At 30.7% G+C, this 27,215-nt stretch overlaps 2 protein-coding genes across 4 annotated transcripts; one reads left to right on the plus strand and one right to left on the minus strand.

Annotated features, from left to right (window-relative positions):
* Window positions 1-1,912: 1,912 nt before the first annotated feature.
* Window positions 1,913-10,413, minus strand: LOC137830588 (exostosin family protein). 2 transcript variants are annotated; one of them, XM_068638023.2, is made up of 15 exons: window positions 9,895-10,413; window positions 9,188-9,618; window positions 8,898-8,991; window positions 7,434-7,620; window positions 7,088-7,343; window positions 6,128-6,343; window positions 5,940-6,026; window positions 5,721-5,855; window positions 5,105-5,218; window positions 4,747-4,994; window positions 4,533-4,613; window positions 4,049-4,280; window positions 3,471-3,569; window positions 3,148-3,333; window positions 1,913-2,243 (listed from the first exon to the last, which is right to left on the minus strand). In XM_068638023.2, exons 2-15 carry the CDS (start codon window positions 9,539-9,541, stop codon window positions 2,145-2,147), a joined length of 2,388 nt encoding a protein of 795 aa, XP_068494124.1. In that variant the 5' UTR covers window positions 9,542-9,618; window positions 9,895-10,413; the 3' UTR covers window positions 1,913-2,144. The 2 variants fall into 2 exon arrangements, with proteins under 2 accessions (XP_068494124.1, XP_090161010.1); XM_090304884.1 differs by lacking the exons at window positions 7,434-7,620; window positions 8,898-8,991; window positions 9,188-9,618; window positions 9,895-10,413 and having other exon boundaries at window positions 6,128-6,354; window positions 7,088-7,227.
* A 7,642-nt stretch (window positions 10,414-18,055) lies between these two features.
* LPAT2 (lysophosphatidyl acyltransferase 2) lies at window positions 18,056-26,997 on the plus strand. Of its 2 annotated transcripts, XM_090304303.1 has the most exons (12): window positions 18,102-18,300; window positions 18,560-18,682; window positions 18,778-18,828; window positions 19,912-19,951; window positions 20,129-20,202; window positions 20,474-20,533; window positions 20,843-20,920; window positions 21,348-21,506; window positions 24,289-24,414; window positions 25,495-25,587; window positions 25,790-25,876; window positions 26,414-26,997. In XM_090304303.1, exons 4-12 carry the CDS (start codon window positions 19,948-19,950, stop codon window positions 26,651-26,653), a joined length of 921 nt encoding a protein of 306 aa, XP_090160429.1. In that variant the 5' UTR covers window positions 18,102-18,300; window positions 18,560-18,682; window positions 18,778-18,828; window positions 19,912-19,947; the 3' UTR covers window positions 26,654-26,997. The 2 variants fall into 2 exon arrangements, with proteins under 2 accessions (XP_068494125.1, XP_090160429.1); XM_068638024.2 differs by lacking the exon at window positions 18,778-18,828 and having other exon boundaries at window positions 18,056-18,300.
* The last annotated feature ends 218 nt before the right edge of the window (window positions 26,998-27,215 follow it).

Below are 27,215 nucleotides of genomic sequence, written 5' to 3' on the forward strand. Positions count from 1 at the left end.
AATTTTTATTTTTTGGAGCATGCTTTTTAAATTATTGTCCAAAATGAAGTTAAGAAAGGAGTTTTTATCTTTAAAACAGATTAAGAGAGAAGGAAATATATAAATTGTATTCAATTAAACTATTAATTAACCGTATAGGAACAATATTTATATATTTATCCATTACTCAAAAATAATGAATATACCTACTAATAAATAAACACATAGCACAACTGGGAAATATCTTAAAAACTAACTTTGATTATTCAATTATTGTATAAATAGTTTTTATATTTGATAATTTCTATGCATATTTTAACATACCCAAAAATCTAAAAATATAATCTTATAGATTTAATCTAAAAATATAATTTTAGCATCATTTAAACTCAATAATTATTTATTTATTATTACTGGTTACTTATTTATTATTACTGATTTCTCAATACATTTTTTATTTATTTATTATTACTAATTACTTATTTATTATTAATGATTTGAGAATCGGAGAACTTTTTTATATTCACTTGGAACAATTCCAATTCATCAAACAAGTGTTCCAATTCATCAAATAAAAACATAATATATAAACAAAAGTTCAAATTTTAAATCTTATCTCCTAATTTTTCACTGCTAGTGATGAAATGGTCTTACTATAAGAGTTGTTAGAGAAGTGCAAGAAGGAGAAGATAGTGTGTTGGAAGATTGTGTGATATAGTAATACTTGATTGTAAAATATAATAATTGCAATAATTATATAACTTTTTCATGTTAAGGATAAATTATGAATGTTCAAAACCCAATTGATTGATAAATGTAACTAATATACATCTATTTGGATCTTATTTTTTCAGAACTGAGACCCAATTTGTATACAAACCAAACTTTATTATTTAAATACTATTATCTTACCTATTATTTTATTTGTATACAAGAAATACATGTGTAAAAAAGGAAAACTTATTTCTATAAATTTGTTGGAGTTGATGGAATAGTTTTTTTATCATGGTTACATTAATAGTCTCATAATCTTGGGGTAGAAGAGTGTTCAAGTAAAATAAAATATTAGTGGAATGAAACAATAAAGGGATTGAATTTTATATATTTTTTATTATGAATATCTTGTAATATTAATAATTGTGAGCATAAAGTTTCTTAGACTTACCTACATCACAAGAGTTATATATATAGTATTTATGTAACAGTGTATAAATACAACATAATTATTTTCGTAGCATTAGTTCACGTTTCCATGAGATTTTGAGATTATTAATTTTGCTTATGATTATAATTATGATCTTACCAAACAAATAATCAATTTCTTTCCCAAGAATAGGTCTTAATCAATATTAAGATCAGTTATATAGCGATAATTACTTATATCAGTATAACACCACCTTGTCAACCTTATTCAAAAATCTGTAATGTCTATTTGGTAATATCTTTAATAATTTAAAATATTTTATTTGTTTTTCAGATATTTATATTTATAAGTCAAATCACAAAATTTCAGATATGCAGGTCCAGAATTAATGTCACTTCTAGATTTAGCCATCCAGAAGCTTACCTAGATAACATAAATGACATTCTGAATGTCAAGCTCCGTAAGCAGCATAAATGAGTTATGAATCTCAATCCTCAACACCATTTACAACACCCATTTCGGACATGAAAATCTGAAACTCATAACTCATTTCTGGATATGGTCATCCATAAGCTTAAATGAAGCACAAAAATTATCTTCCGGATTTCTGCATCCTTAAGCAAACATGAAATCAAGGACAATATTAGGTTTTAAATTTTACGTTGGATGTCAATCTTAAATGATATGGTGCGGGAGAAAGAGCCGTAAAATAAATACGGTACCATTTTTCTTTCTCTTTCTTTCACCATAAAAATCTCTTGTGAATGACAAAATTTTACAACTGCAGCCTTTGAAAAAAGAACTGTAAAATGCAGTTAGCATATATATTTATGTGAAAAGGCACAAAGAATGATGTATGTCCGACCTAGTTGAATAATTTTCTGCACTGGAGATGGAAACATCTACAAAGGAAGTTGATGAAGTTTTACAAATGATGTGAAACATGGTATGAAAATTGATTGCCAAAATGAAGCAGAAAGGTTTTCCTTTCCCTCCGGAAGTATCTTGGTAACCAAGTTCCTCAGCTGGTGGTTACCAGACACTGGTGAGGTAATCCAAACTGTTTGTTGTGGCGAAGTTGTTTCCTCCAAGGCTCATTATGCAACTTGTAATGCAAAACCTTGTTTAACACAAACACTATTAGTCAAAAGACCAAACATATATAGACAAGGGAAATGACACAAAAAATGTTGTATATATTATGGTACATGCATCACATCTTTATAGACAAACATGCTCACGAACTGCAATGTAGATTATTTATTTTCCAGTTTGCATATAATGTTTGATGATACAGCATCACGCTTCTGTTCATCCACAATTTTGGATTTTTTACCAATCTGATAAAATTTTACCTCTTAATTACTAAAATGAGTAAATTTTTAAAAAATTACCGATATGGGTAAGTTGTGCCAACATGACACGACTTCATTGTGAAGAAGCCATGTCAAGGTAGCACAACAAGCCGTGTCAAGGTAGCACAACTTTAGTGAATTTGAATTTGAACTGAAGTCGTGCCCAATATAATCAAATTTAAACTAAGTCGTGCGAAGGTGGAACTACTTATCCATTTTGGTAATTTTTTTAAATTTTACCCATTTCAGTAATTAAGAGATAAAATTGCACCAGATTAGTAAAAATCTGTACAATTTCTACTGGTCATAATATATTGAATTTGGAATTACTTGCCACATAACCCAACAGCATAATTATATCATAGGAAACCATCTTCTCCTACAGTCTCATAACTGAATTAGAAATTGGAAATTAATCTTTTTTGTGAAATCTTATAGATACCCACTAGTTAGAAAGTAGAAAAAATGGAGTTAATTAGTTGAGTGCTGGAATAATTAAAAAAAAGTAAGGCATCTTGCATATAAATAGGAAGCCAGGTTGAGAACAGTAGTTTTTGTTTGCTTCCAACTTTATTTTCTTTTTATGTTCTCAGGGTTTGAGTACCATAACACCTAGTTGATAACAGCTTGCTGAAATTTAAAATGGTTTTGACAAATGAAGAAAAGTACCTGTATTAAAGTAGCAGAGACATCATCCTCAATCAGTTTTAAGAACTCAATTGCCCAATCATCAACATATCCAATAGCAGTTTTTTGCCTTTCAGCTTCAAGCAAAACAGAATCACGGTACAAGAATCTTTGCCATATTTTCTGAACATTTGCCAGCTTGAATTTGATTTCTGTCTCATTGAATCCCTGCAAGAAGACATGGATTGCAAATCACTCAACCAATGTTTCCTAGGATGACAACTTTAGGCAGTGTCTTGATTTAATTTGTATGATAAATTATGCAATAACTCAACAACTAGAGAAAAAACAGGGAAAATAAATACCCGAAGAATCTTTAACAAGTTTGGAATTTCCTCTTCAGATAGTCGAACTGCAAAGCTATCATAGTTGAGAATATTCTCGTATGGTAGGAAAATCCCATCCTACAGAACAAGAAAACAAAGAGCCAAAAGGAATGCAGTTATCATCATTGCTAATTTTAGTCATTTAACAATTACTTATGAAACACATAACAGACTATTAACATAAAAAGAGAACATAAGCCACTTTCAACACTAACCAATAGGAGTGAATCATTTCTAAAGTACTCGTGAGATTTAAAGTGATGAAAACATTCTGAAGATGAATAAGAAATAATTCCAATTCGTTATGAACAAGCTCATCAATCGACACTGAATCGTGAAACACCAAACTATTTTTTGAATCGAATTATGCTAATAACTATGGTTATGAATCATCATTTTGTTAAGGCCCATTGCTAGCTGAGTTCAAATGCAATAGGATTTTTCATCTAGCCAAATGACATACACCTCCTTAGCAGTGACAAAGTCAGGACATTGGATAAAAAAACTGGCTAGCAATAAACTAATGATAAGAAATGATAAAGAGTTTGAATTACTACCTGAATGACCACAGGAATGCATCCTTGCAAAATACTATCTTCCATACGACCACTCCAACCATCTCCAGGAAACACTCCACAGAAAACAGAACTTGCTAGATCCAGGTGGTAGTTTTCAGTACGCTCTTGGGTCACAATGACGTCTTTGGCATGCTGTTTCCCAAGTTTTCCATCCTTGTTAGGACTTGATCCAAACTCCTCTGCCAGCTTCTGTCTGATACCCATGCTATACCTGCACCATTTCCAGCAAAATTGAAACCAGATATCCTCTATAACATTTAATAATATATCTAACTAACTTCAGCAGACCAACAACATAATCAACAATGTTTGATGACAAGAAAGTGAGAAGCTATTCAATTTCATAAAAAACATTAAGCAACAGGAAATCAAGGTTAATAATTAGGGAAAATGAGAACATGTATATGCCATATTAACAGCTTCCTTCTACAAATTCCAAAATATTTCTCTACAGTAAACTTACGAATCTTCGGGTCTTCCATGAGGGTACGCTGGTCCTAAATTCCCGTTGAAATAGAACAGTGTCTTCCGCTCCTCATGGGTCCTGAAAACAAATTGTAACATGGTTGTATTGTTTCATTTGAAGAACTTGAATGAATAGAATACAAGATCAATCATGATCAGAAAAAAAAGAGCATATGACTGAGGTGAAAATTAAATTTTGGACAAGTATGTACCGAGCCCAAAGTTTTGAAGTCAACACGTTAGCATCAGGAACTTTCCATGCAGGAAGCACAAGATCTTTGTCAGGGTCAAAACATGGATGAATGCCTCTTTTGTCGGAAGGAATTGTATCCCAGTTGTCAGCCCAATAGGCTGTAGTTGAATGGTTATGCTTTGAATTTGTGTTTCCCCAGTGAACTAACATCATGCTATTCCATATCTCCTTAGGAGCATAGCAAGCACCTTCATCCCAAGAAAAAAACTGCCTTCAGAAACAAAAGCGAACTGATTAGCATATGCTTCTCACAAGAAAATACAGTATAAGTTTCTTCGTAAAAAAATGTTCAACATGGGATAAACAATTCTCCTTACCCAGATGTGGTCCCTTCCTGATGAGTGATTCCAATAAGGATATTGATCAACAATGTGAGTATATGCCTTCTTATAATATTCCAAAGTGAGAGAGCTCCTCAATCCCATATGCTCCTGAATGTTATAAAACAAAATGTAAGGAGAAAAATGACAGTGTAAAAACAAGGAATCTGTAACCAATGCTTCATAAATATATAAGTATATTATATGTATGTATATATATATATATATTACAAAACAGATCTACAACCCTAGAGTAGCATAACATAATATGAGCATTACTGATGGTAAGAACAAAGAAGTAATAGATAACTCAGGATATTAATATCCTTCCATTCTAAAAGGGAAAAGAACATCGCATGCAACTGTCTTTCCCATTTTGAAAGTAATTCAGGAACATCAATGGAAGGCAAATCCATGCACATATCATAACATAGATGTTAGTGTTGAATGACACGCCATCCAATCAATCACAGATAACTCAGAATGATCTAAAAGCACTGCGAGCATGCACAGGCTGAAACACTGATGCAGTTAGTCTTTATACACATGCCACGTGCAGAAACAGATACTCAACAGATATATTCTGGTAAAAATAACAATTAGTAAAATATACCTGCAAACTCAAGTGGGGAGCATCATCAGCACGAGTTATTATACATGAATCAAGAACAGGAACGAAGAAAAAATCTGCCTCTTCACCATTTACTGTTCGATGAGGACTAGCTAGCAAACTTTCATAAAGTGCCATCTGCAGACAAGTACCCGCACAGGATAAATATACTGCTATAAATGTTATATTTTATCAAATGAAATGCTCAAAGTCATGAAATACCTGGGCACCATACAATTGATCTGTCCATATTGTTACATTTTTGTCATCATAAATTCTATTTACACACTCTAGCTTAAAATGGCGTCCCTGCAGTAACCAAAATTGAATAAGTTAAGAAAATAGAAAGAAAAAAAAGTAAATTTTTTTATCTTAGATGTAATCAAGAGTGACATTCAAATTATCCTGACCTCAAGAAGCAAGCTGTTGAACTCTGGGGGCAAATCATAAACATATATAAGAGGCCTTTTCTTCGCTACCACAGCATTGAGATTAATCATTTTTCCATTGGCATGAGTATCGTCAACAATATCAATCCGAGCAGGACGAAGCCAACTAGGCCACTCTATTATAGAAGAAATGGCAGATGGCATGCTGCAATCTACTCCATACCAGCCCTTATCACACTGAAAATACACTATATTCACCTTATTTACTGACATTAGATGGAAGTGAGCATTCTCACACTACATATACACAATGTTTTTATCTACATACAATGAATGGACATAGATTGAATTTATTCAGCACCGAAAAGATGAGTGTAGTTTTATTTTATCTTACTGCTGTTCCCCTATATAAACTTGTGGATGTCATTTAAAGGAACGAAGGTAGACACTGTTTTGGACAAGTAATAACTGGCATTTAGTGTTCCAAAGAGATTTCATTCTAGTAACTGTTAGTGTCAATTAGCTTCACAGTATATAGGCTTCTTAGTTCTACTGAGTGCAAAGTCTCAACACTGATGACCAAAACCACAAATTATCTAAAACTGAAACAGCATCTGTACAAAGGTTTTGAAAGTTGTGAGTCTCTGCTATTTTGTTCATGAATTTTCAATCCTTCACTGATCTTTCATTCCTTTGTCTTGTTTAACTGTTTGCTTATAGGCTTATTCTCCTTCAGTTTCAATTACTTGATTTCTAAATAAACATGGTCAAACCAACTTTTCTAAGAAAAAGACATTTCAGTATGGGCTTAAATGTTATAAAATAATTTCCTTTACCATATATGTATTAGTAGTAATTTATTTGCCACTAGTCAATCCCTACAAATAAAAAATGAAAACAATAGATGATTGACAGTTTTTCTCCCAATAAACAGACAACAAAATCCAAGTGCCCCAACCCAATAATAAAGAAAAGAATCACCTGACAAAATCCACCACGACAATGACCATGTCTAGAGCATTGATTAATACAAACAGATTCTACAGGCACTTCACAAAGTCGGCCCGAAAGGCCATCATATTTGCAGTCGCATTCTTCTTTAATTTTTGCCTTTCCAGCATATGCATCAGCTGGGTCCACATTACACCAACCCCGTATGCTACCATTAGTTGTGAACACATCTTGGTCAATTTTTGTCCAATTCACTATTTTGGGACCATCAGGTTCAGAAGGTGGACTGAAACAGATTAAAGGAGTGATATTTGAATAATACATATTGAGAAACTTCACCAATGAAACTCAATGCCAGGAATCTGATTTTACATACATATATTGAAACCCACATGTCTCTGCCAATGGTCTATTTGGATATTTTGTGCCTTCTCCACAGAAGCACATTGCTCTTGTCTTGTCACAATTGGCAGGGCAAATAGAGACTACCCATCGCCCAAATTGAAGATCTGGTGATCCTTCATAGTTGCATTCCAATTGCCGTTGTTCAGTGCACCCATCCCCTGTCACCTCAGAAATTAGCACGAGTTCAGGCCAACTAATGAATTAAATATGCCTTTGTCCAATAACCAAATATATTCAAGAAATGGTAGTGACAAGTTATGTAATTTGTTTTGTTCTGAAATGTCTTTGTGCAATAACCAGATATATCAAAGAATGTTAACGTCAATAGCAAAAAAAATTATTAGTCAACAAATTTAGAAGTGACTAGTAAGAGATTTGAAATATTAAAAAAGCTTAAAAATTTTCTGATTAATATACAAGGGGAACAACATATATATATTAGTTCTAACCTATTATTTACAGAAAAGAAAACAGAAACAAATTTACTTGGAAATATGCTGTTCACATGGCACACAAATAACACATTATCTCCATCACATTTATTACATGTCAAGTTGGTGAATGGATATCTATTATTCCTTGCTTGCAAGAAAGATCATGGAAGCACTGCACGGAAAGCTCCTTAGTTAATATAACTGTTAATTAATATGTTGCTGCTGAGGCCACTGTCCGTGAAGTGTAAGCCTATCTGTGTTTTGTGGTACCATATTGGCCTGAATTCTTACAAGCAATGATAGTGGTAGATTTGTAGTCACATAGAAAATCTCCCAAGGGCTCCATTTTTTGTTGAGGTCTTCCAGAACTACCTTCATCCACAACCCTCGACATTTAACCTTGCAACCATATTTTGTTTTGTGCACCTCCATTCACCAAGTTACCACTTAAGAAAATGTATTATCATGAGGTGGATCTCCTATCAACAATGGATCCGACATAATCTACATGTGTATACACCTTCAATGATAGCTCGCCCCGCTCTTAAATAGAAATCCATCCTTGAATAATCTTCAAATAATGAAGAATCCCAGTTATGACTTGAAAAAGTCTCTACCATGGATCATGCATAAGCTGGCTAACTACATAAACTATGTCAAGTTGGGTGTGGACTAGATAATTAGCTTTCCAACAAGCATCTCATATTAGACTTTGTCAACTGTTGGAATTCCTTATTCGTTCCCAAGGTACCACAGTGAAGGAAGCTAAGGTTTAGACATGGAAGCAGAGCCCTCAAGGAACAATGTACAAGCAAATTACATATATATTCTAGATTTAACCTAGTATAAGTCCACAAACAGGAAAAAACACATCATTCATTAGCTGGTAAAATAAATGTTTGTCAAAATGAGTAAACCTACCATACTCACTTCTCGTTAAACATGAGGTAAGCATGATGTATCAGGTTAATAAAATGACAGAAGGAGGGAAGCGAACTAACCAGAATAACCATGAAAACATCGACACTGTCCCAATTCTCGATTACAAACCCCCTGGCCGCTGCAGTCATTTTTGCAGTTATTGACACCTATTATCTGTTAATCAACAATATTATTACAGAGGCAAAAAATACTTTTGATAAGAAGATATCAAGTCAATGCCAATAACAACCATACCTCTTCTGAAAAACTAACTGGCAGAAACATGAAGCCTCTAAATTAACAACTCGAAGAACACAAGAATATACACACAAAAAAGACCGAAATAATAGAAAATGGCATCAGTTGTCACCTCAGTAATGTTGACTTCCTTAATAACAGAATCACAAGCAGCAAGCCAATGGCCAATTTCAGCCTTCCATGGTGCACCCTGATAAACAACTGATCCGTGCAAGTCAGCTGGAAACTGAAGCTTGAAATCAACTGCAGGTTGTTCCTGATCACGGTTGCTCGGAAATTCAGCCGAAGCATTAGCTTGGATGCAAGAGTCTTTAGCTATCTTAAAATAATTGAAAGTAGGTGTCAAAGGGAACATGAACAAATGTACTACAGAAACCAATGCCACAACAGAAGCAATTGTCACCGCAAGGGACCAAGAACACCTCCATTTGTTCTTGGACAACAAATCCAACAAGTCCCTTCCCATACTTAACACACCACAACACAACACTACAAAACAAACTCAAACCCTTCTGATTCACCAGGCTGCCTTGACATCATAACCTGAAATGGCATCAATAAAATCACTCTTCATCACAATGACCAACATCATACAAAGTTCAACTAGACCCAATTGCCTAAAACTACGAAAGCCTTTTTTTTTCCTCGTAATTAAACGAAGAGAAGAAAGCAGTGGCAGCAATTTACTACAACTATTGCAAAGCACAAACCCATTTAGATTTTAAACACAAAAACTGAAGAATCCTGAGTTCAATAAACAAAGGCAACCATCACATGATCCTACATTAGTATTCTGACGTCTGCAAAGCGTTGACTCACCTTTCACGGATCTGAATCTCCAAAACACAGAACCTCATCCGCAGTTTCAACGTGGGCAAGAACCAGTTTGCCCAATTCAACAGCTGAGTTATAAAGGTGGATCCTTTGAAATGCCAGCTACCTCAAATCACCAAAGGGTCAACGAAAATACCAAAATTGATTTTTTGTTTTAATTTTCCTGCTCTTTCTTTTTTTTTGTTCTCCGGCAACTTTCTCGACCCACGTTGTCAGCACTTCAATTAAGAACATGGGACCACTTCCTCGTTGTTGGCTAGTTCCTCTTTAATGTAACATTCAGTTCAGTTTCGGTTTCACATTTAAAGAGATTGGAATGAGTTTTCCTCATTCAGAAACCGCCAAAGGTTCTCTTCTCTTTCTCGGAAATGAATCATGTCCCAACCAAACTGATTTTCACGTTAATGTATGAAAATACCATTTTACCCTTCTGGCATTGAAACTCCAAATTATCACAGAACAATCATTAGCTATAAGGCTCAGACACCGAGACACTTATACCACACAGAACACACGTATGACAATTGTAATAAGATAATTCTAACATAAATTTAAAAAGTAAAAATATATTAATTTATCAAAAATTTAAATTTATTATATAAATTTTTATTATAATTATAAAATTCAAAATATCTCTGTGTTAAAATATATTTATATATATAAATTTTTTATCTTACATTTTAAAAATTGTATATATCTTTTGTGTCTATATATTATATCAATGTCTATTTCTGTATCTATGTTAAATAGATTATTAGTCATGTTTGTATTATCGCCTTTGTACTTTTGCACTGGAAAACTGTTTGATGAGAGAGTTCTACTGTATGGATAATATTGTCAATGGAAATAATTATTAAATTTGATTAACACTTATGAATAAGTAGTTAATTTAATTCCTAAAGTTATACATTATTGTCATGTTACCTTTTCAAAAATAGGAAAAATTAAATAATTTCCAGAACATCGAAGTTTTATTTTAGTTATAAAATTAAATCTTAATTGTTATTTTGGTAGCTGCTTTTACGGTAATATTGGCATACTTAGAAATCAACGTTTAAAAAACATAAGTTGTTTTAGAAACTTGAAAATAAAAAATTATCAGATTAGATATTATGAGACTTCACATATTAGGTTAACATCTCAAATAACAACAATAATTTATCAACACAGAAAAAAAAATACTATTAAAAGAAAATATAGGAAAACTATATCAAAATTCATATATTAACAAAAACAGCATATGAATAATTTATATCTATTAATAAAAAAAATATAAGAAAAAACTAAATGAAAGTTTATTAGCAAGTTTATCAGCACATATATTCCTTTTAAAAAAAAATGTAAGAAATCTTAAACATGGTTTTTCCACATTAGTTAAGATAAGTGTTCTACCTATTACAAAACATCCAATGAACATTAATTTTAACAATATACAATACAAACCAAAACATAATCACATTCAAATCATAAACTAGTAAGACTCGTCTTTTAAACTTGTTCATAATTTTATAAAACTCGACTACCAAAACAATCTTAACATCAAGAATGTAAAATAAAAAAAAATATAGTTTACTCGATAAATAATTAGTGTTAAGATATAAATAAATGAAAATGTCCCTCTGTGTAGAAAAATGTCAAAAGGTTCCAATTATTTAGAGAAATTAGTCCACATGAAGATTTGGTTTCCAAAATACTTCAAATGAAAATTTTATCATTCTAGAGGTTTTGTAATATAAATTCTATCGTATACTATTTTGTTTATTACTCGTAGTTATGCCAATATTGGTTTAAGGATTAATTGTGAATTCATTCCTTATAAAATTTGTATAATGTTAATTTGATACTAATTGTTAAATTTAAAACATTTTGATGGATTTAAAATAAAATTTAGAAAAATCCTTGATTTGTTTAAATTTAATATTAATATTACATTCAAACTAAGTCTGTGGGTTACTTTTCAATCAAAAGAAAAATTGAACCATATCACTAACATATTTTTAATTATACATTTACTGGTGCATTTATTACTTAACAATATTATTTGACTTTAATATTATATTAGAAATTAAACAATACTAAACTGAATGTTGATTTTATTTTGAGTTTTCAGTAAAAAAACAGACTAAAGCATTAATAGACATTTATACCCTTGCAAAGTATTCAACAAAAAATTATAAATTATTTTTATACATTTATTGTAACAAGCATCATGTAAAGACTGTGTAATGAAAAAAAAAAAATATATATATATATATATTTAGAAATTATTTAACAATAATATAAACTAACTTAGAAATATTTATTAGTTAATATTTAATTTAATTTCTATAGCAATTATTATTTTTTTCTCCAAAATTAATTTTTATTTCATAATTTTTTTTTATATTATGTTACTAAATGATAAAATAATAATATAAACACATCATACATCTCTCAAACCTAATAAATTATTTGAATAAAAACAAAAATAACAGTAATTTGAGAACCAATAATTGGTTGGCCTGCATGTAGCACAGTATAGTATATTGGGAAAAGTAGTCCAAAGTTAATAAATATAAAATAATGAAACAAACATTATTTTTATACTATCATCATATTAAGATTGGAATATATATATATATATATATATATATATATATATATATAATTTTATATATATATAATTATACGGTATAACTCTACTAAACATGTTGTTAAATATTTTTGTATTGAGTTATTTTTTAAAATTGATGATTACATTAAAAGTCTTTTCACACAAACCAATATGCAAAATTTAATATTAAGTTTAAATTCTGATTTTTTTTATATAAATAAAAAGTAACGTAATATATATATTAACATATGAATCGTTTAACTGTTATACAATTTCAATAAAATACAACATAAATAGTTATAATAATATAAAATTATAATTTAATAATTAAATTAAAAATAATTGTTTTATAAATATATTAATGATATAATATTCAAGAAAACTTACACGGGTACAACTTAATTTATCTTCTATATATACTATCTAATTTTTTTATCATTGGATCAACTATAGTCAAAAAATAAACCATAAACTTAGTTTTATATATAAGTAATGTTTTATGTATTGTAATGTTAATTTTTAATTAACTTTTTACGTCTGTAATTTCGTATTTTTTTATACTATATATCTTAAAATTTTGTCAATCAAGTTTAAAATATAAAAAAAAAACATACTTAAACAAATATTGTTTTCTATAATCATGCGTTGATTAATATAATAATGGGATCGCACTTTTTAAAAAAAAATGAAAAACAAAAATAAACAATTAAAATATAAAATTGTAGAATTTAAAAATATATAAACTATTAAAAAAATATTAGTACACTGTAGAATAATAAACTTGCCACGTATTAAAAATATTTTTTAAAAAGTAGCAAAAATGTTGTCTTATTTTGTGAGGGCAGTTATGGGTTTTCATTGTCTTATGCTCAGAATGATTCATTCAGTGATGTGTAATTTTGTAATTTAATTTGCAATTATTTTTCTATACAAAAATTAAACTATTTTTCCTAATTAAAACTTACAACGCAAATTTATCTAATAAATTAAAAATAATTTTGACTAATTTGAAAATAAACACATATTATATTTAACATCTAACTGTATAATAAAATCTTGTAGAGTGTAAGACTTTTTAATATAACTTAACGTTGAACTAAACAAAATGAATTTAATGTATAATGAAAGAAATAAAACGTTATATAAATTATTCAACTCTTCCATTAAATTACTATTAATATTGTTATTATTATTACTATTATTATCATTATTATTATATAATAGGTTTGGCCATTTGGTGGACCCATTCAATCCTTTATTCCAATATTAATATTCAGATGAGAAAAATCATCATCTGGTTATGCAGATTTATTCTTTATATTTTTTTAAGGAATGATGCAGATTTCAAAAGCCAAAGAAAGGGTCATGTATTTTCATTGCAATTAAAAATGTTTATGAGCATTGATTCTTGTAATTCAAACTTTTTATTATTGTTACAATAAAATTATCAAATAAAATTTAATTTTAAAGATTAAAAATAATTAATTATTATATTAAATAAATTAAATATTATTTTATAAACTAAAAAATATTGATATATAAAAGAGTTTTTTACTATCAAACAATGCCAAAAACAACTTGGCACACGATCCTACTACAATTATTGTTCTAAAATATGGCTGATTCTTCTTATACTATATCAATTTATATTTGCACCAATACACATGAAAAAGTCATTTTTGTCCTTACTTATTTAAAATACTATTTAGGATTCATCGAGTCACACTTCACTTATTCATTCTCCTTGAAAACGACTATGACGAAGATAAAGAGTTGTCGATGAGAAGGCAATGTTGATTGGTCGTGATCATCATACATTAATCTTTCCTTAATTTTTCATGTATAAATTCATGATATTCATTGACAGCATAAAAAAACACATATCAGAAGTCTTTGTCTTTCGGATATTCATACCTTTCAAATCACGAAGTTTTTGATATGCAAGTTAAAAATTAGTATGTTTCTTCTGAATATGGTCATTCAGAAACTTATTTTGACAATAAAAAGTGACCTTCCGAATGTCAACATCCGAAAAACAATGACCTCATTTCGGATTTGAAAATCCAAAGTACACATAGATACTTTCAGATTTCTTCATCTGTAGGCAATGTTTCAGATCGTGATATCCGGTAAGAGCTTAACACCCGTTACAACTGAAAAAGCAATGTGAAAACAAATTTGCTTACCTCAAAGACAAATGCACAACACCTAAAAGTAATGGCTTCGCTTCACCACTTGAGCAAACCACTACACCACAAGCACCTCCACTCAAAGCGCCTTCACCACAATAAAACACCTCTTTTGCATTTTTTTTTAAATATATATGACAATGACACTTTGGAGTTTTAAATTTTATGTTGAGTGCACATTAAAATTGAAATAAAATAGTACAAGAAGAATTAACCACTTTTTGGTACTTAACCCAAACATAATATTACTCGAGTTTCTAGACAAGTCAGATTGCTCACTTAGTTGAAGGTCATAATATTACAATCAGCCAATCTCTTAGCGTAGTAAGTTGACAACGAGAACAATAATATAAGTAAAACATTATTAAAATCTATGAACGCTCTCCCCGTAGGCCCATGACATAGTTATAAATAAGAGAAACATTTAAGGTAAAAGGTAATGAAAGTTTTAACACTTAATCACATTTAACTTCATTGTGAGAGTATCTTTATCGTTACTTCTACCTCTATCAACAAGATGAGAAACTGATAGACAAATTGAAGAACTTGATAGAAGATAAAAACATTTATTATTATTATTATTAAAAAATTATAAATTTAGTATATAATATTAACTATGAAAATTTTAGCTACTAATTACTTTAAATTATAAATAAACTTAATTTAAAATCTAAATAATTAGTAACTAAATAATTGATAGATACAAATTTAAAAACTAATTTATAATTTTTTATTAATAATATAAATTATTTTAAATATTAATATTTTAATTTATAAAATAATATATAAATTAATATAATAACTAATTATTTTTTATTTTTATATACTAAACAGTTGTATCATACATTTCTTATTTGTTTTAATTAAACTAAAAATACAAGTAATGAACTTATTGAAAAAAAAATGAACTAAAATTTTAAATTATGATATATAAAATAAAAGCACAATACATATAATTAAGAATATTTATTTTCTTACCCTTTATTTATTTATGTACTGGACGAGAGCGCTCAAAGCTCAGCACTCGGAGGTAAAACCTCAGCACTTGCCATAAACAGGTTAACTCGGTTCTTGGGTCAAGTTGGTGGGCTATGTGATTGGGCCCCAAAACATATGTATTCGCCCCTTTGTATGCTTAAATTAACTTTTCGCGCATAAGGCCTAGGTGGTTAGTGAGGGGTAGTGATGAACTTAGGGGTGCATTTAGTGCGCGTAGGGTCCAACACAAGTAAAACACTTTCTTTTAAACCCAAGTCCATGTGTGCTAGGACATGTAAAGTCTAGGTTGCATCTATGATGCATAGAGTCACGCTAATGGTGCCTACGTAAACAAATTGGACCCGTGATGCTGGTACACGAGTTGGTACCTTGGTGGTTATTCTGTTATTATTTTATGCACCCTTATAGGAAAGTTTCTGATCTGTTGCACCAGTGTGAGAGTAAGCCCTTAAACAAAATATTTCTTTTCTGTTGAGTATGCTTTCAGTTGAGATTATATTTTCGTTATGGAAAACTATTATAAGAGGTCAATTATTAGAAGGGACTTGAGATCATAGGTTAAGGGAGGTTGTTTCTAAGACTAAAACTAATTACTTTTTAAATTCTTATAAGCCCTGCACTGACTTGATTGTCAGATTGCAATGAACGAACAGGTAGGACCATCTGTTTCAGCAGAGTTACGTTCCAAAGGAGCAGGAAACAGACGGATGTAGAGTTTGTGATTGAAATCAACCAACGAACAGTCAACCGACAATAACAATATAATATATTTTTTCATAGAAAAAAATTTGCTAAAAAAAAATGTGAAAATGTTTTAACTGTAACTGAGAGGATTTGTTATGTAGAAAAAGAAAGATAGATTCATATTCCCATACATATAAATTATATAAAAACAAGAAAATTCTTAGATTTTTTTGAAAAAAAAATAGAAATTTTTTTTTAGGAAAAAGACTATTCCAACTAGAATAGTAATAAAAAAAACTTATTAAATGAAAGAAAGAGACATCATATATATATATATAATGTAATTTTTATTCTATCAATAACTTTATATAAAATATTAACTTTGTAGATTAAAACATTGAATTATAATTTTATATCTATACCAGTTTTTTTTTTCTTTCAAAAATTGAAGGAATAATGAAATAGTTTATATTTAATATATATATATATATATATATATATATATAACTACTAATTTTGTTTTATATGAATCATACATCAAATACGATTTATATTAAAAGAAATTTAAATTTATCACTAAATTAAAAATAGTGATGTCATTGAAAATTATTGAGCAGTGTAACAATTAACTATTGAATTGTTTAATTGTTCGTTAGAATTTTGGATCTATCCAACATTATTTTATAGATAATTGGTATATATCAAATAGGCACACTATATATTTTAAAAATATACTAAAACATAATAATTTTATTATCTTTTTATCATTATTTTAATATTTTTTTATCACAAACAATATTATATTATACTTCAGCAATGACCAAATTTAAAGTGTTTAAGTTCTTTTTCTCATGTTTATTCTTTTATTTATTCATATGAAGTTCCTTTTCCTTTTATTAGATTCTCCTTCAATCATATTTACATTAAATTGACTCCCATATCACTATTAAAATTGAAGTCGGTATCACAAATGAATTAAATAAAAATATTTACTTTATTAAGTGCCCAAGTTATAAAAGAATTAAATACTACTATTTAAAAATCAACCATAGAAACTTATTTAAAAACCTTCCCCATGTCATCCTATATTTCGACAATTCAAAATTTTAATTAAATATAACAAATTTATATAAATGATTGATTGCAAGACTAGTTTGTGAGATGTATTATTTCTAATTTTTTAATGGCTTGCGATTCTTTTATTTTATTATTATAATATCTTTTTAATTTCATTTTATTATTTAATATAATTTCTTTAAAAACTAGTCAATATAATATATTTTTTTATTAATTTTACGGTGACATTATTATAATTACACATCTAGTTAACTATGTCACATATTTCATTAATAAACAATTTTAATTAATATATAATTTATTTATATCAATCTTTATTTTTATTACGAGTATGATCATCTATGTCTTTTCTCTTGATTAGTTAGGAGAATTTTGTTTTTGACAATAAGACTTGTGATGAAGATTAGGAATGAGTTCTATAAGAATTGAAACAATCATTCATATTTTTTTATTGTTTAATATCAATAGAAAAAAAATAAGTATAATGAAAGCGATTGTATTAACTCGTTTTAAAAAAATTAAATAATCAAATCATTATAATATAAAAATATATTAAATATATAATTTAACATTTAATTTATACCTTTTCATAGTTTAAGTTGGAATTAAAATAAAAAAATAAAGTAACTAATAGAGAGCACGTTATCAGAAGCAAGAGACGGTGAGGTACACGCACTTAGGTAGGCATAGCAAGCATCAGCGTAAACAAGATCGACAACAGTGCAAGAAACATCATCAAAATCATCGACAAATCGAAGTTTCAGAAATCCGCTGGCTATGACTGCAGCTGTTGTCGTTCCACTGGGCCTTCTCTTCTTCTCCTCTGGCCTCATCGTTAACCTCATTCAGGTTTTCTTTCTTTCTAAATAAATCAAAATCCCTATTCTTTCACCATCAACCGATCCATTTCACACTCTTTTTTATCATTATTTTATGTTTTTGCATTTTTGGTTATTATTCGAGATTTCGCTCCGCCCCTTCTTGTTGGAACTCCTTCATTTTGTTCAACTCGGATAAAGTTTTCTTCACTGAGTATTAGTTGTTTGTCGATTAATTGATGATAATTGGTACTGTGGGGTGTTAAAAAGTTGTGGTGTGATGCTCTCAGGCACTATGCTACGTGTTTGTGCGGCCGGTGTCGAAGAATTTGTACCGGCGGATGAACCGGGTGGTGGCGGAACTGCTGTGGTTGGAACTCGTGTGGATTATTGATTGGTGGGCTGGTGTTAAGGTTTAGTTTCTCTTGTCTTGGTTAATGTTGTTGATTTTATTCATAGTTCACTGGTGCAAAGTGTTGTTTTGTGCTTTACTTGCTTGCTCTGCTAGATGGTGTGGCTTTGGAGTACTGAATGAGTTTAATAGGCGTGCAATGGCGGTGTAAGTTTTTATACTGTTAGTTAATCAGAGATTATCTTTGGTATGACTTTTAAAGTAGCTACTGTAAATTATGGTTTGTGATTGGGTATGTATTATTTATCTTTACTGAATTATTTCTGGCCGGTTTCTTGAATTGGCATTTGAATTTTTAAACCTTGGGTATTTATAGGCGGGTGTACGATTAGACCCTAAGGTTCGTTTGAGTGAAGGTTGTTTAATTGGGGAATGAACCGGGTCGTGATGTTTAGGATACTTAAAAGTGAAGAAATGCGAAAGTTGATGCTTGGCTTGTATGATGTCGACTTTCAACTGAAATGAAGCTGTTCTAGCTTGTGTTTATTTTTAATGGGGGAATTTAATGGACAAGACAGAATATAACTGCTACTTTTCCATGATTACTGCTGTGGCAATGGCTAGGATTAGAGATTGTGAATTTTTTGGGTTAAAGTTACTTTTTCTGCTCATGGACTTGAAATGATTGCAATACAAATATCTAGTTCTTTAGTGATTAGCAGGTTTGCGCAGACACTGTAATCTTTTTTTAGTTAAGGGATTTTGGCATTAAAATGGAGGGGAGATCTTGCACAGTGCTAGATGGGTCCATACGGTGGGAAATTGGATTGAGGATTACAATTATTTTTTATCATTCTTATTTTTGTGTTTACTTTTCTCCTTTTGTGATAGATTTTGTTTTTCCCTTAGCAACTAAGCTATGAAAAAAGTAGAGATTTAGGATGACTGAATATTACTGCTTGCAGGCATGTTTTACCAACCAATTTGGCACATTTATCCATTCTTTTCTCTTCTTGATAGACCTTCTTTTCATTTAAACTATAGGAAAAATTCAATCCTTCTGATATCTCTTCTCTTTTGTTGTTTAATGTTTTTGATCACCCTGACTCATGTTCTAATCCTATTATTTCTACTAACTAATTTGAAGCGTATTACAATGTGTAAAACTGATTTTTCATCTAAGAAGAAAAAGTAGTAATTTAAATGACATCATATATGAATTTAACTTAATTGTTCTTATTGTTGCATTTTGAATAACCAAATCTTCTTTTGGAACTTTTATGTCTTCAGGTCCAAGTATTCACAGATAGTGAAACTTTTCGTTCAATGGGTAAGTATCTTCTATTGCATTTGGTGCTTTACGCTTTCCTACCTCTCCCTCCCCCCTTCATTTTGTTTCTTCTTGTGTTGTGCACGTGTTTTGGAAAAGGAAAAAGGAGTATATAAGGTCTCTGCATTTTTCTTAATATAAATCACTTGAATTCTGATTCTGTCTAGAATTTTCCAGGTAAAGAGCATGCTCTTGTCATATCCAATCACAGAAGTGACATTGATTGGCTCGTTGGATGGGTTTTAGCTCAGGTGATTGTCGTATTTAGTATGACCCCTTTCACATATTCAACACAAGAAAATTAATACTAGAATTTACAATGTATTAGAATCAATTGCATATTTCATTTGTCATTCTGAAATGTTTAATATTATCTTACTAGGACAAAAGTACTCATAGTTGAGGCCTACTTATAGGTCTATTTCATCATAAATGTGATATTCTTAGATTTGAATTGTGTTTCTTGACTCATCTGGGTTTGCTTCAACTACTGACTTATTTTTGAACATTATTATTCTTCAGCGTTCAGGTTGCCTTGGGAGCACTCTAGCTGTGATGAAGAAATCCTCTAAGTTTCTACCGGTATGTTATGTTAGAGCTTGTTGAATGGTACTTGTTTTCCTATGTTTATGTTTTAATGGTTTGATTAGGGGTGATAGAAATTATATGATTTGAAATTGGAATGAATTGTGAAATGGGGGCATTTATTGTATGCATATATTGATAATAACGGGATGTTCCGTTTGCTAGTTTTGTTTATCACATGATCTATGTCTGCTTAAGGCGTGGTTGGACATGGATGCTTTTGAACCTACTTGAACTTTTGATAGCTTCATTGATCATATCATCATTTATGTCAATGTTGATCATCAACTAAGTTAAAATGTGCAGGTTATTGGTTGGTCAATGTGGTTTTCCGAATATCTTTTCTTGGAGAGAAGTTGGGCCAAGGATGAAAGCACACTAAAGGTATGGGATACTCAAATATAATTGATATTTGCACATGTTATTGTTATAATTGTAGAAATAAGGATCAAATATTATATAATTATTAATATTTAGATTCTATATGTATTATTAAGAACATTTTTATTTATTTTTGTATCATATCTTTATTATTAAAGGATATTAAATCTCCTCTATTTATTGTATTAATTCCTTTCTCTCAATACAAATAAAGCATCATTGTCTCAAAATCACGCCGTTTCAGCTCAATGTTTGTTTTTTCCTATAGTTTAACTGTTATATTAATGTCTTCTTATTTATTCACCTAGATGTAAAAATTACTGTAAATTTTCTGTCTAACCCTTGCGCTGTCCACGTCCTCTATCTCTTGGTATGTTAACTGTTTTACTATTGTGAACCTCATTTGAGTCTTGCAATATTGTATTTGCAGTCAGGCCTACAGCAATTGAGGGATTTCCCTCTTCCCTTTTGGTTGGCTCTATTTGTAGAAGGAACTCGCTTTACACAAGCCAAACTATTAGCTGCTCAGGAGTATGCAGCCTCAGCTGGATTGCCTGTTCCTAGAAATGTTTTGATTCCAAGAACTAAGGTTGAATATAATTCCTTGATTTTTTTGTCTGTCTTTTTTCCTTGTCTTTTTTCTTTCCACTGTTTGAAGGTTCTGCATGATTCTTGTCTAGTTAATTTTCAGGCTCAACTAATCCATGTTAGCATACTTTTGGAGGGATTTTATGTGAAAACATATTACTTCTCTACTGCTTATAATTTGTTGTTGTCACTCTACCTGTCAAGGGTGGTTAAAGGGGTTGTCTTAATTTTGAGTTTTAAAATGGAGAACTAGTTTTCTTTTTAATGATTCAGAATGGTGATACTTTGGATACTTCTGTGAAATATATGCTAGGTTAATATGGACAATTGGTCATTGATTTATCTAATGTTTTGAGGATTGTGAAAATTGAATTTCATTTGTAAGATGAGTTATTTAGATTCTTGTGAATGTATAACCCTCTTATTTTGTGGAATATTCTTACAGCTTTTTCATCAAAGTTGATTTAATCCTATATCAATTTTGTTGTTGTACTACAATATAAACTATATTTAAATAAAAAAAAAACCCGAGACCCTTTTTTAATTTAATTAGGGTGTCTTCATTTCACTCTTTGTTTCACCTCGTATTATTGTCTTCGTGACTTCTTGACTCTTATTGTAAATTTGGTCTGTCTCCCAAACTAGACAATGTAGGTTAGAAAAATAATTAGGGGTTCTACAAAAACATGTTTATTTGGGTTTTCTTAGAAATGATCAATCATATAAAAACAAGAAAATTGGAAGTTCATCGGGTAGGAAATTTTGCACGCTGTTGGATGGGGGTTTAGGTCCAGTTGGTAGTGACTGTTTATTTTTAATTTCATTCTAACAGTTCTGGTATTGGTTTACAACCATAGATTCTATGTTTGAGCTGTGGTCGCCCAATGAAAGAATTAGGGTGTAGAACTAGACTTCTAAGTTTCATTCCAATTCTATTGCTTGGATGTTTGAGATAGAAATTAAAAAAGTAGAAGTCTCATATTAAAACCTATTTAATATAGTAGTAAATTAAACATTTTAAAGACAATAAAATAATTGTTATCAATAACATATTAAAAAAAGTTAAATACTCCTGTAACTTCAACTTTTTTGAAGAAGTGGGGAGGTGTGTCTTTTACCTTTCCAATTGAGTACAATTTTTAATTCCAAAAGTGTAGGCAATTTAAAATACTCTAGGCATCACATTTAAGGGTAAGGACTATGCTGCTGATCTTCAACTGTATTAGTTTCACACATATTAAGAGCCAGAGCTAAATGCAATACTTTTGCATTTGATTTATCAACTACATTTTCCTTGTTTTTCCATGAAACATTATTTCCTCCACTCTGAACACAGTACTCAAGTTGATAATCTATCGCAAGTGGAGCCTGCCTAGTTTTTATCTGTAGTGGCCCATATTTTTGTACATTAGATCCTTTCGAAGAAAACCTATATATCCCTGGATATGAATGACTTTATCCCTATGTTGCTCACTTGAACATTTTTGGACTAGTCATGGCACGGAAATTTAATTTTTCCGCTAGTATTTGATACCTACCCAGGTCTGAATATAACTCGTCAATTGTATATTTTTTAACATTTGCGTACAGAAGTATCAATTGGTCCACATGATGTTTGAGCTAATCTGAAGCTGGAGTAGAGACTTATGTATCAAGGTAGGTCCTAGAATTTGCATTTAAGGCCTAATTCAAGCTCTCAAAATTGACTTTGAAGGTGTGGACTAGCTAAGCTTTATAGAGCTTATTAAGTTATGTCAATTGTTAATGTGGAACTAAACCACCACTCATGAGGGCTACAATTAAAGGTAGCCCCATTGACGCCACAACTAAGGTAGGCTAGAGATGATCGCAATTAAAGTAACTTTTGAACACTCTCCTTCACACATAGGGCCCAACGATGATCTAAAATAGGTTCTTAATTTTAGGGTTTGGGTTTATAACTCGTATCACTAGATGATGCAGGACTCAATCACACCCTTGAGGCTGCAATTAATACCCCCAACGAGGCCATAACTAAGGTAGCTTTCCAACAGTAAGTTGAGGCATTTTTGGGCTTTACTAGTGAGGTGAAGTAATGAGAGTCCTCAAAGAAAGTCACATTTGCAACATTTAAAAGCAACACATTTGAAGGGAATACACCAATATCCTTGCTGTTTTATTAAATTCTTTTTTCTGTCCAAATTGGGTTTAAATTTTGTTGCTTAAGTTTTAAAAAACAATGAAAAAATCTTAAAATTCCTCCATTAAAGATACCCAGTTATATCTTAAAAAATACGTATGCAAGTGACAAAATACCTGTACTCTTCAATGCAACTGACTTTAAAATCAGGTTGTTGCTGCCCTTTGCTGTATTTTGTTTGAGAAACATGCAATCTTGCCAATGTCACTCTACCTTGCTGTGGAGATGGTTGTGTTTTAATTTGATGTTTTGCCTTTCTGATTTTGTGTTCTGTCATATATTGGATTTTTCTGTTTGGGAAGATATCACATCCTCCTTGTAGCTGTACTTTCACTCTTTAAATCTTCAAATTACTTGTTGTAAAAACTGTCGAAATGGTTTAAGCTACCTGTTACAGTAAGTTCACATGATTTTAATGTGATTTCGAAGTAGATATTGACTTCATCATTTCATTTTACTTTCATGGTTTGGCTTCTTTGTTCTTCTAAATTTACTTGACACATTCAATGTCACATATATGACCTAATATTGCTAAGCATTGTATTAGGTTTTATTGTTCTTTTCTGTTTGCTCTGAAATATTTACTCGGCTATGTTGCTTTCAGGGTTTTGTTTCAGCAGTAAATCATATGCGCTCATTTGTTCCTGCCATTTATGATGTAACAGTGGCAATTCCCAAGAGTTCACCTGCTCCTACAATGCTAAGACTCTTCAGAGGGAAATCTTCAGTGGTGAGCCTATCAAAGTAGACATTTAGAAAGAACAAAATAAGAGCAGAAGCTATCAAACATGAGACTTTCATCAAGTTTCTTTTAATTTCATTGTCTTCACTATTCTCCTACTAGTAATTAACGTGAAGGGTTTTTAACTGCAGAATTAATTTAATGTGACCATAAATAAGAATTAGGTCAGGAGGCAGGAAAAGGAGTGTTCTCAATGTGTGTCTTGATTTATGAATGCCTCTCTGATCAATCTGTATTCTTTGGTACTATGGTAGCCATGAAGAAGGCGCATTAAGATTAGGAGTCCGATGCATGTAGGTAGAATTGATTTGTTTTGTTCTTCCCCAAATTATATGCTATTTCCAGAGCATATTTTTCAAAGTGTGTATGGAATAAGATTTCATTTTTTCTTCTTTGATTTTTGGTTTTATGGTGTTGAAGCCCAAAAGAGACTGTAGTAAGAAAAGTGAATCAAATAGAAGATTGTCTGGTTAAATGGATTGAAAGAAGACTAAAGAGAACTTCAGAAGAAACTATTAAAAGACATTTTTAGCAGATCTGAATGGTGTTTATTTATCCATATTGACTATCTCCCTTAGTATGATAAGACTTGGTTGTTGTTTAACGACCATTGTAGGACACCTGATAATCTTATTTTACAAAACTTTATGCTGGAGATTTGGAGTAGGCTTGTTTGTATTTATGGAAAACCATCCTATTGCTGGGGAATTTGGAGGCAATATCGTTGTTTGTTAGAGGAAAAAGAGTTTTGACTTGGCATTTGGTACTTTCGTTATTACTTCAAAGAATAACGGAACTTTTTAAGGATCCATAGTTTTATTTGCAGCTACCTTAGCAATTGAGTGCGTATGTTTTTAGCTTTTACTTTGAAGAATAACGAAGCTTGTAAGGATTCAGATTTTTCTGTGTAGCTACTTGACCGAATGATATACACCACTTCAATATGCCGTTTTTCCTTAGTTTGCTTTTGTTCATCAAGAGGATTTCTTATCTTTCCTTCATAATCTTATATATTTTCTATATTGAATGTATAGTTTAGTTAAAAATTTACTCACTTTACCACCGTAGGTGCATGTGCATATTAAGCGACATTTGATGAAGGATTTACCAGAAGAAAATGAAGCTGTTGCTCAATGGTGTCGAGACATATTCGTGGCTAAGGTGTGTTAATTGTAATTTTAGCTGTTAATTGAAGCATGTAGGCCAGTCTGTATTTTTTTTGTTGATAACTGTGTAAATAATGTTACTATGTATTAGTTCCCACTGGTCTATTTGCAAGAATGTTTTGATATACTTTGTAGCTTCTAATTTTTGTATTACACTTTTGGCACATTTTTCACTCCCTATTCCATTGGGACACCAGGATGCATTGTTCGACAAACATATAGCTGAGGACACATTTAGTGATCAAGAGCTGCAGGATACCGGTCGACCCATAAAGTCTCTTGTGGTGAGATACTTCATCTCATCATGTCTAACCTTGCATATTCCTTATTTATCAGCTTTGTCGTATTGCATAAATTGTACTCTTTCTGTCCTTTTCATAGAATCTAGGTTGGTCTTTTATATAATTCAATCTAGAATGTCTCCTGCCTTAGTATTTTTTTTTCACAAAAATATCCTCAACGACTGGTATTTTTCTGAGTTCTACTATATATTATAAGTGGAATGCATTAGCATCTTAAGTTCTTTGCAGTCTCTAACTCTCTCATGCATAAAAAGCATTTTGGAACTTTAACATTCACATGCATAGCCAATAAATATTAAAACAACAAATATTTTAATGATGAAGGCTTAGAAGAATTAGATCTAAAAAATATGTAAAAAGCAGTAAAAGTAAGTTTTATTAACATTAAGAGTAATATTAGAAAATATATAAATTATAGACAAATTTAATACTACTAACTAACTACATTTACTAATTTCCTGTAAAAAAGATCTTGGGGGGTATTATTTTTCCTGACAAACTATTTTACTGTGGGAACAGGTTGTCTTGTCTTGGGCTTGTGTGGTTGTAACAGGGGCCCTCAAGTTCCTCCAATGGTCTTCACTACTATCTTCCTGGAAGGGTGTTGCATTTTCAGCAATTGGTTTGGGAGTTGTGACTCTACTCATGCACATCTTGATTCAGTTCTCACAAGCTGAGCGTTCAACCCCTTCCAAGGTTGCCCCAGCAAAGTCCAGGAATAGGGAAGAGCTAGAAGCTAGAGATAACAAACAAGACTAGTTCACACAAGTTACCTGAATATTCTATACATAGGTAGGGAATTCTTCAGTGGTCACATCTTGAACTTGAAAATTGCACTTCTGTGGTTTATAAAAAAAATTGCATTAACGTGTCTTTAGGGACTCATTATTTGTTTGTTTTGGAATTCCACCTCGTATGTGTTCAGTACTACGGATGTACTACTCATTATTTTCAGATTAATTAGGATGAATTTGTATAGACAAATATATAGGAATGGCGTACAAAATCCTACCTAACATCGCACTTTTTTTGGTCACTTGTACACTTTCTGTTTTTGGACTATTATTTTGTGGTTATTTCTTGCTGTTTTCCAAGTTTCTAAATGTCTGTGAACTGTTGTCTGCCTTTTCATTTTGTTCATCACAGTAAAATAGTTGTGAATGGACTTTTCCTCTTTGGAAAAGCATGTAAAATCTTACCATTTTGCGAATAAAGCATGGTTGGTCCAACATCTTTTCATCACTTCATCAATGCATGTATAGTCTTCATTATTTCTAGCAAATCTTTGTGGAGAATCCGGGTTGTAATGTACTTAAGGTTT

This window comes from Phaseolus vulgaris, chromosome 7, assembly GCF_051622355.1.
Source record: "Phaseolus vulgaris cultivar YP4 chromosome 7, ASM5162235v1, whole genome shotgun sequence".
NCBI lineage: Eukaryota > Viridiplantae > Streptophyta > Magnoliopsida > Fabales > Fabaceae > Phaseolus > Phaseolus vulgaris.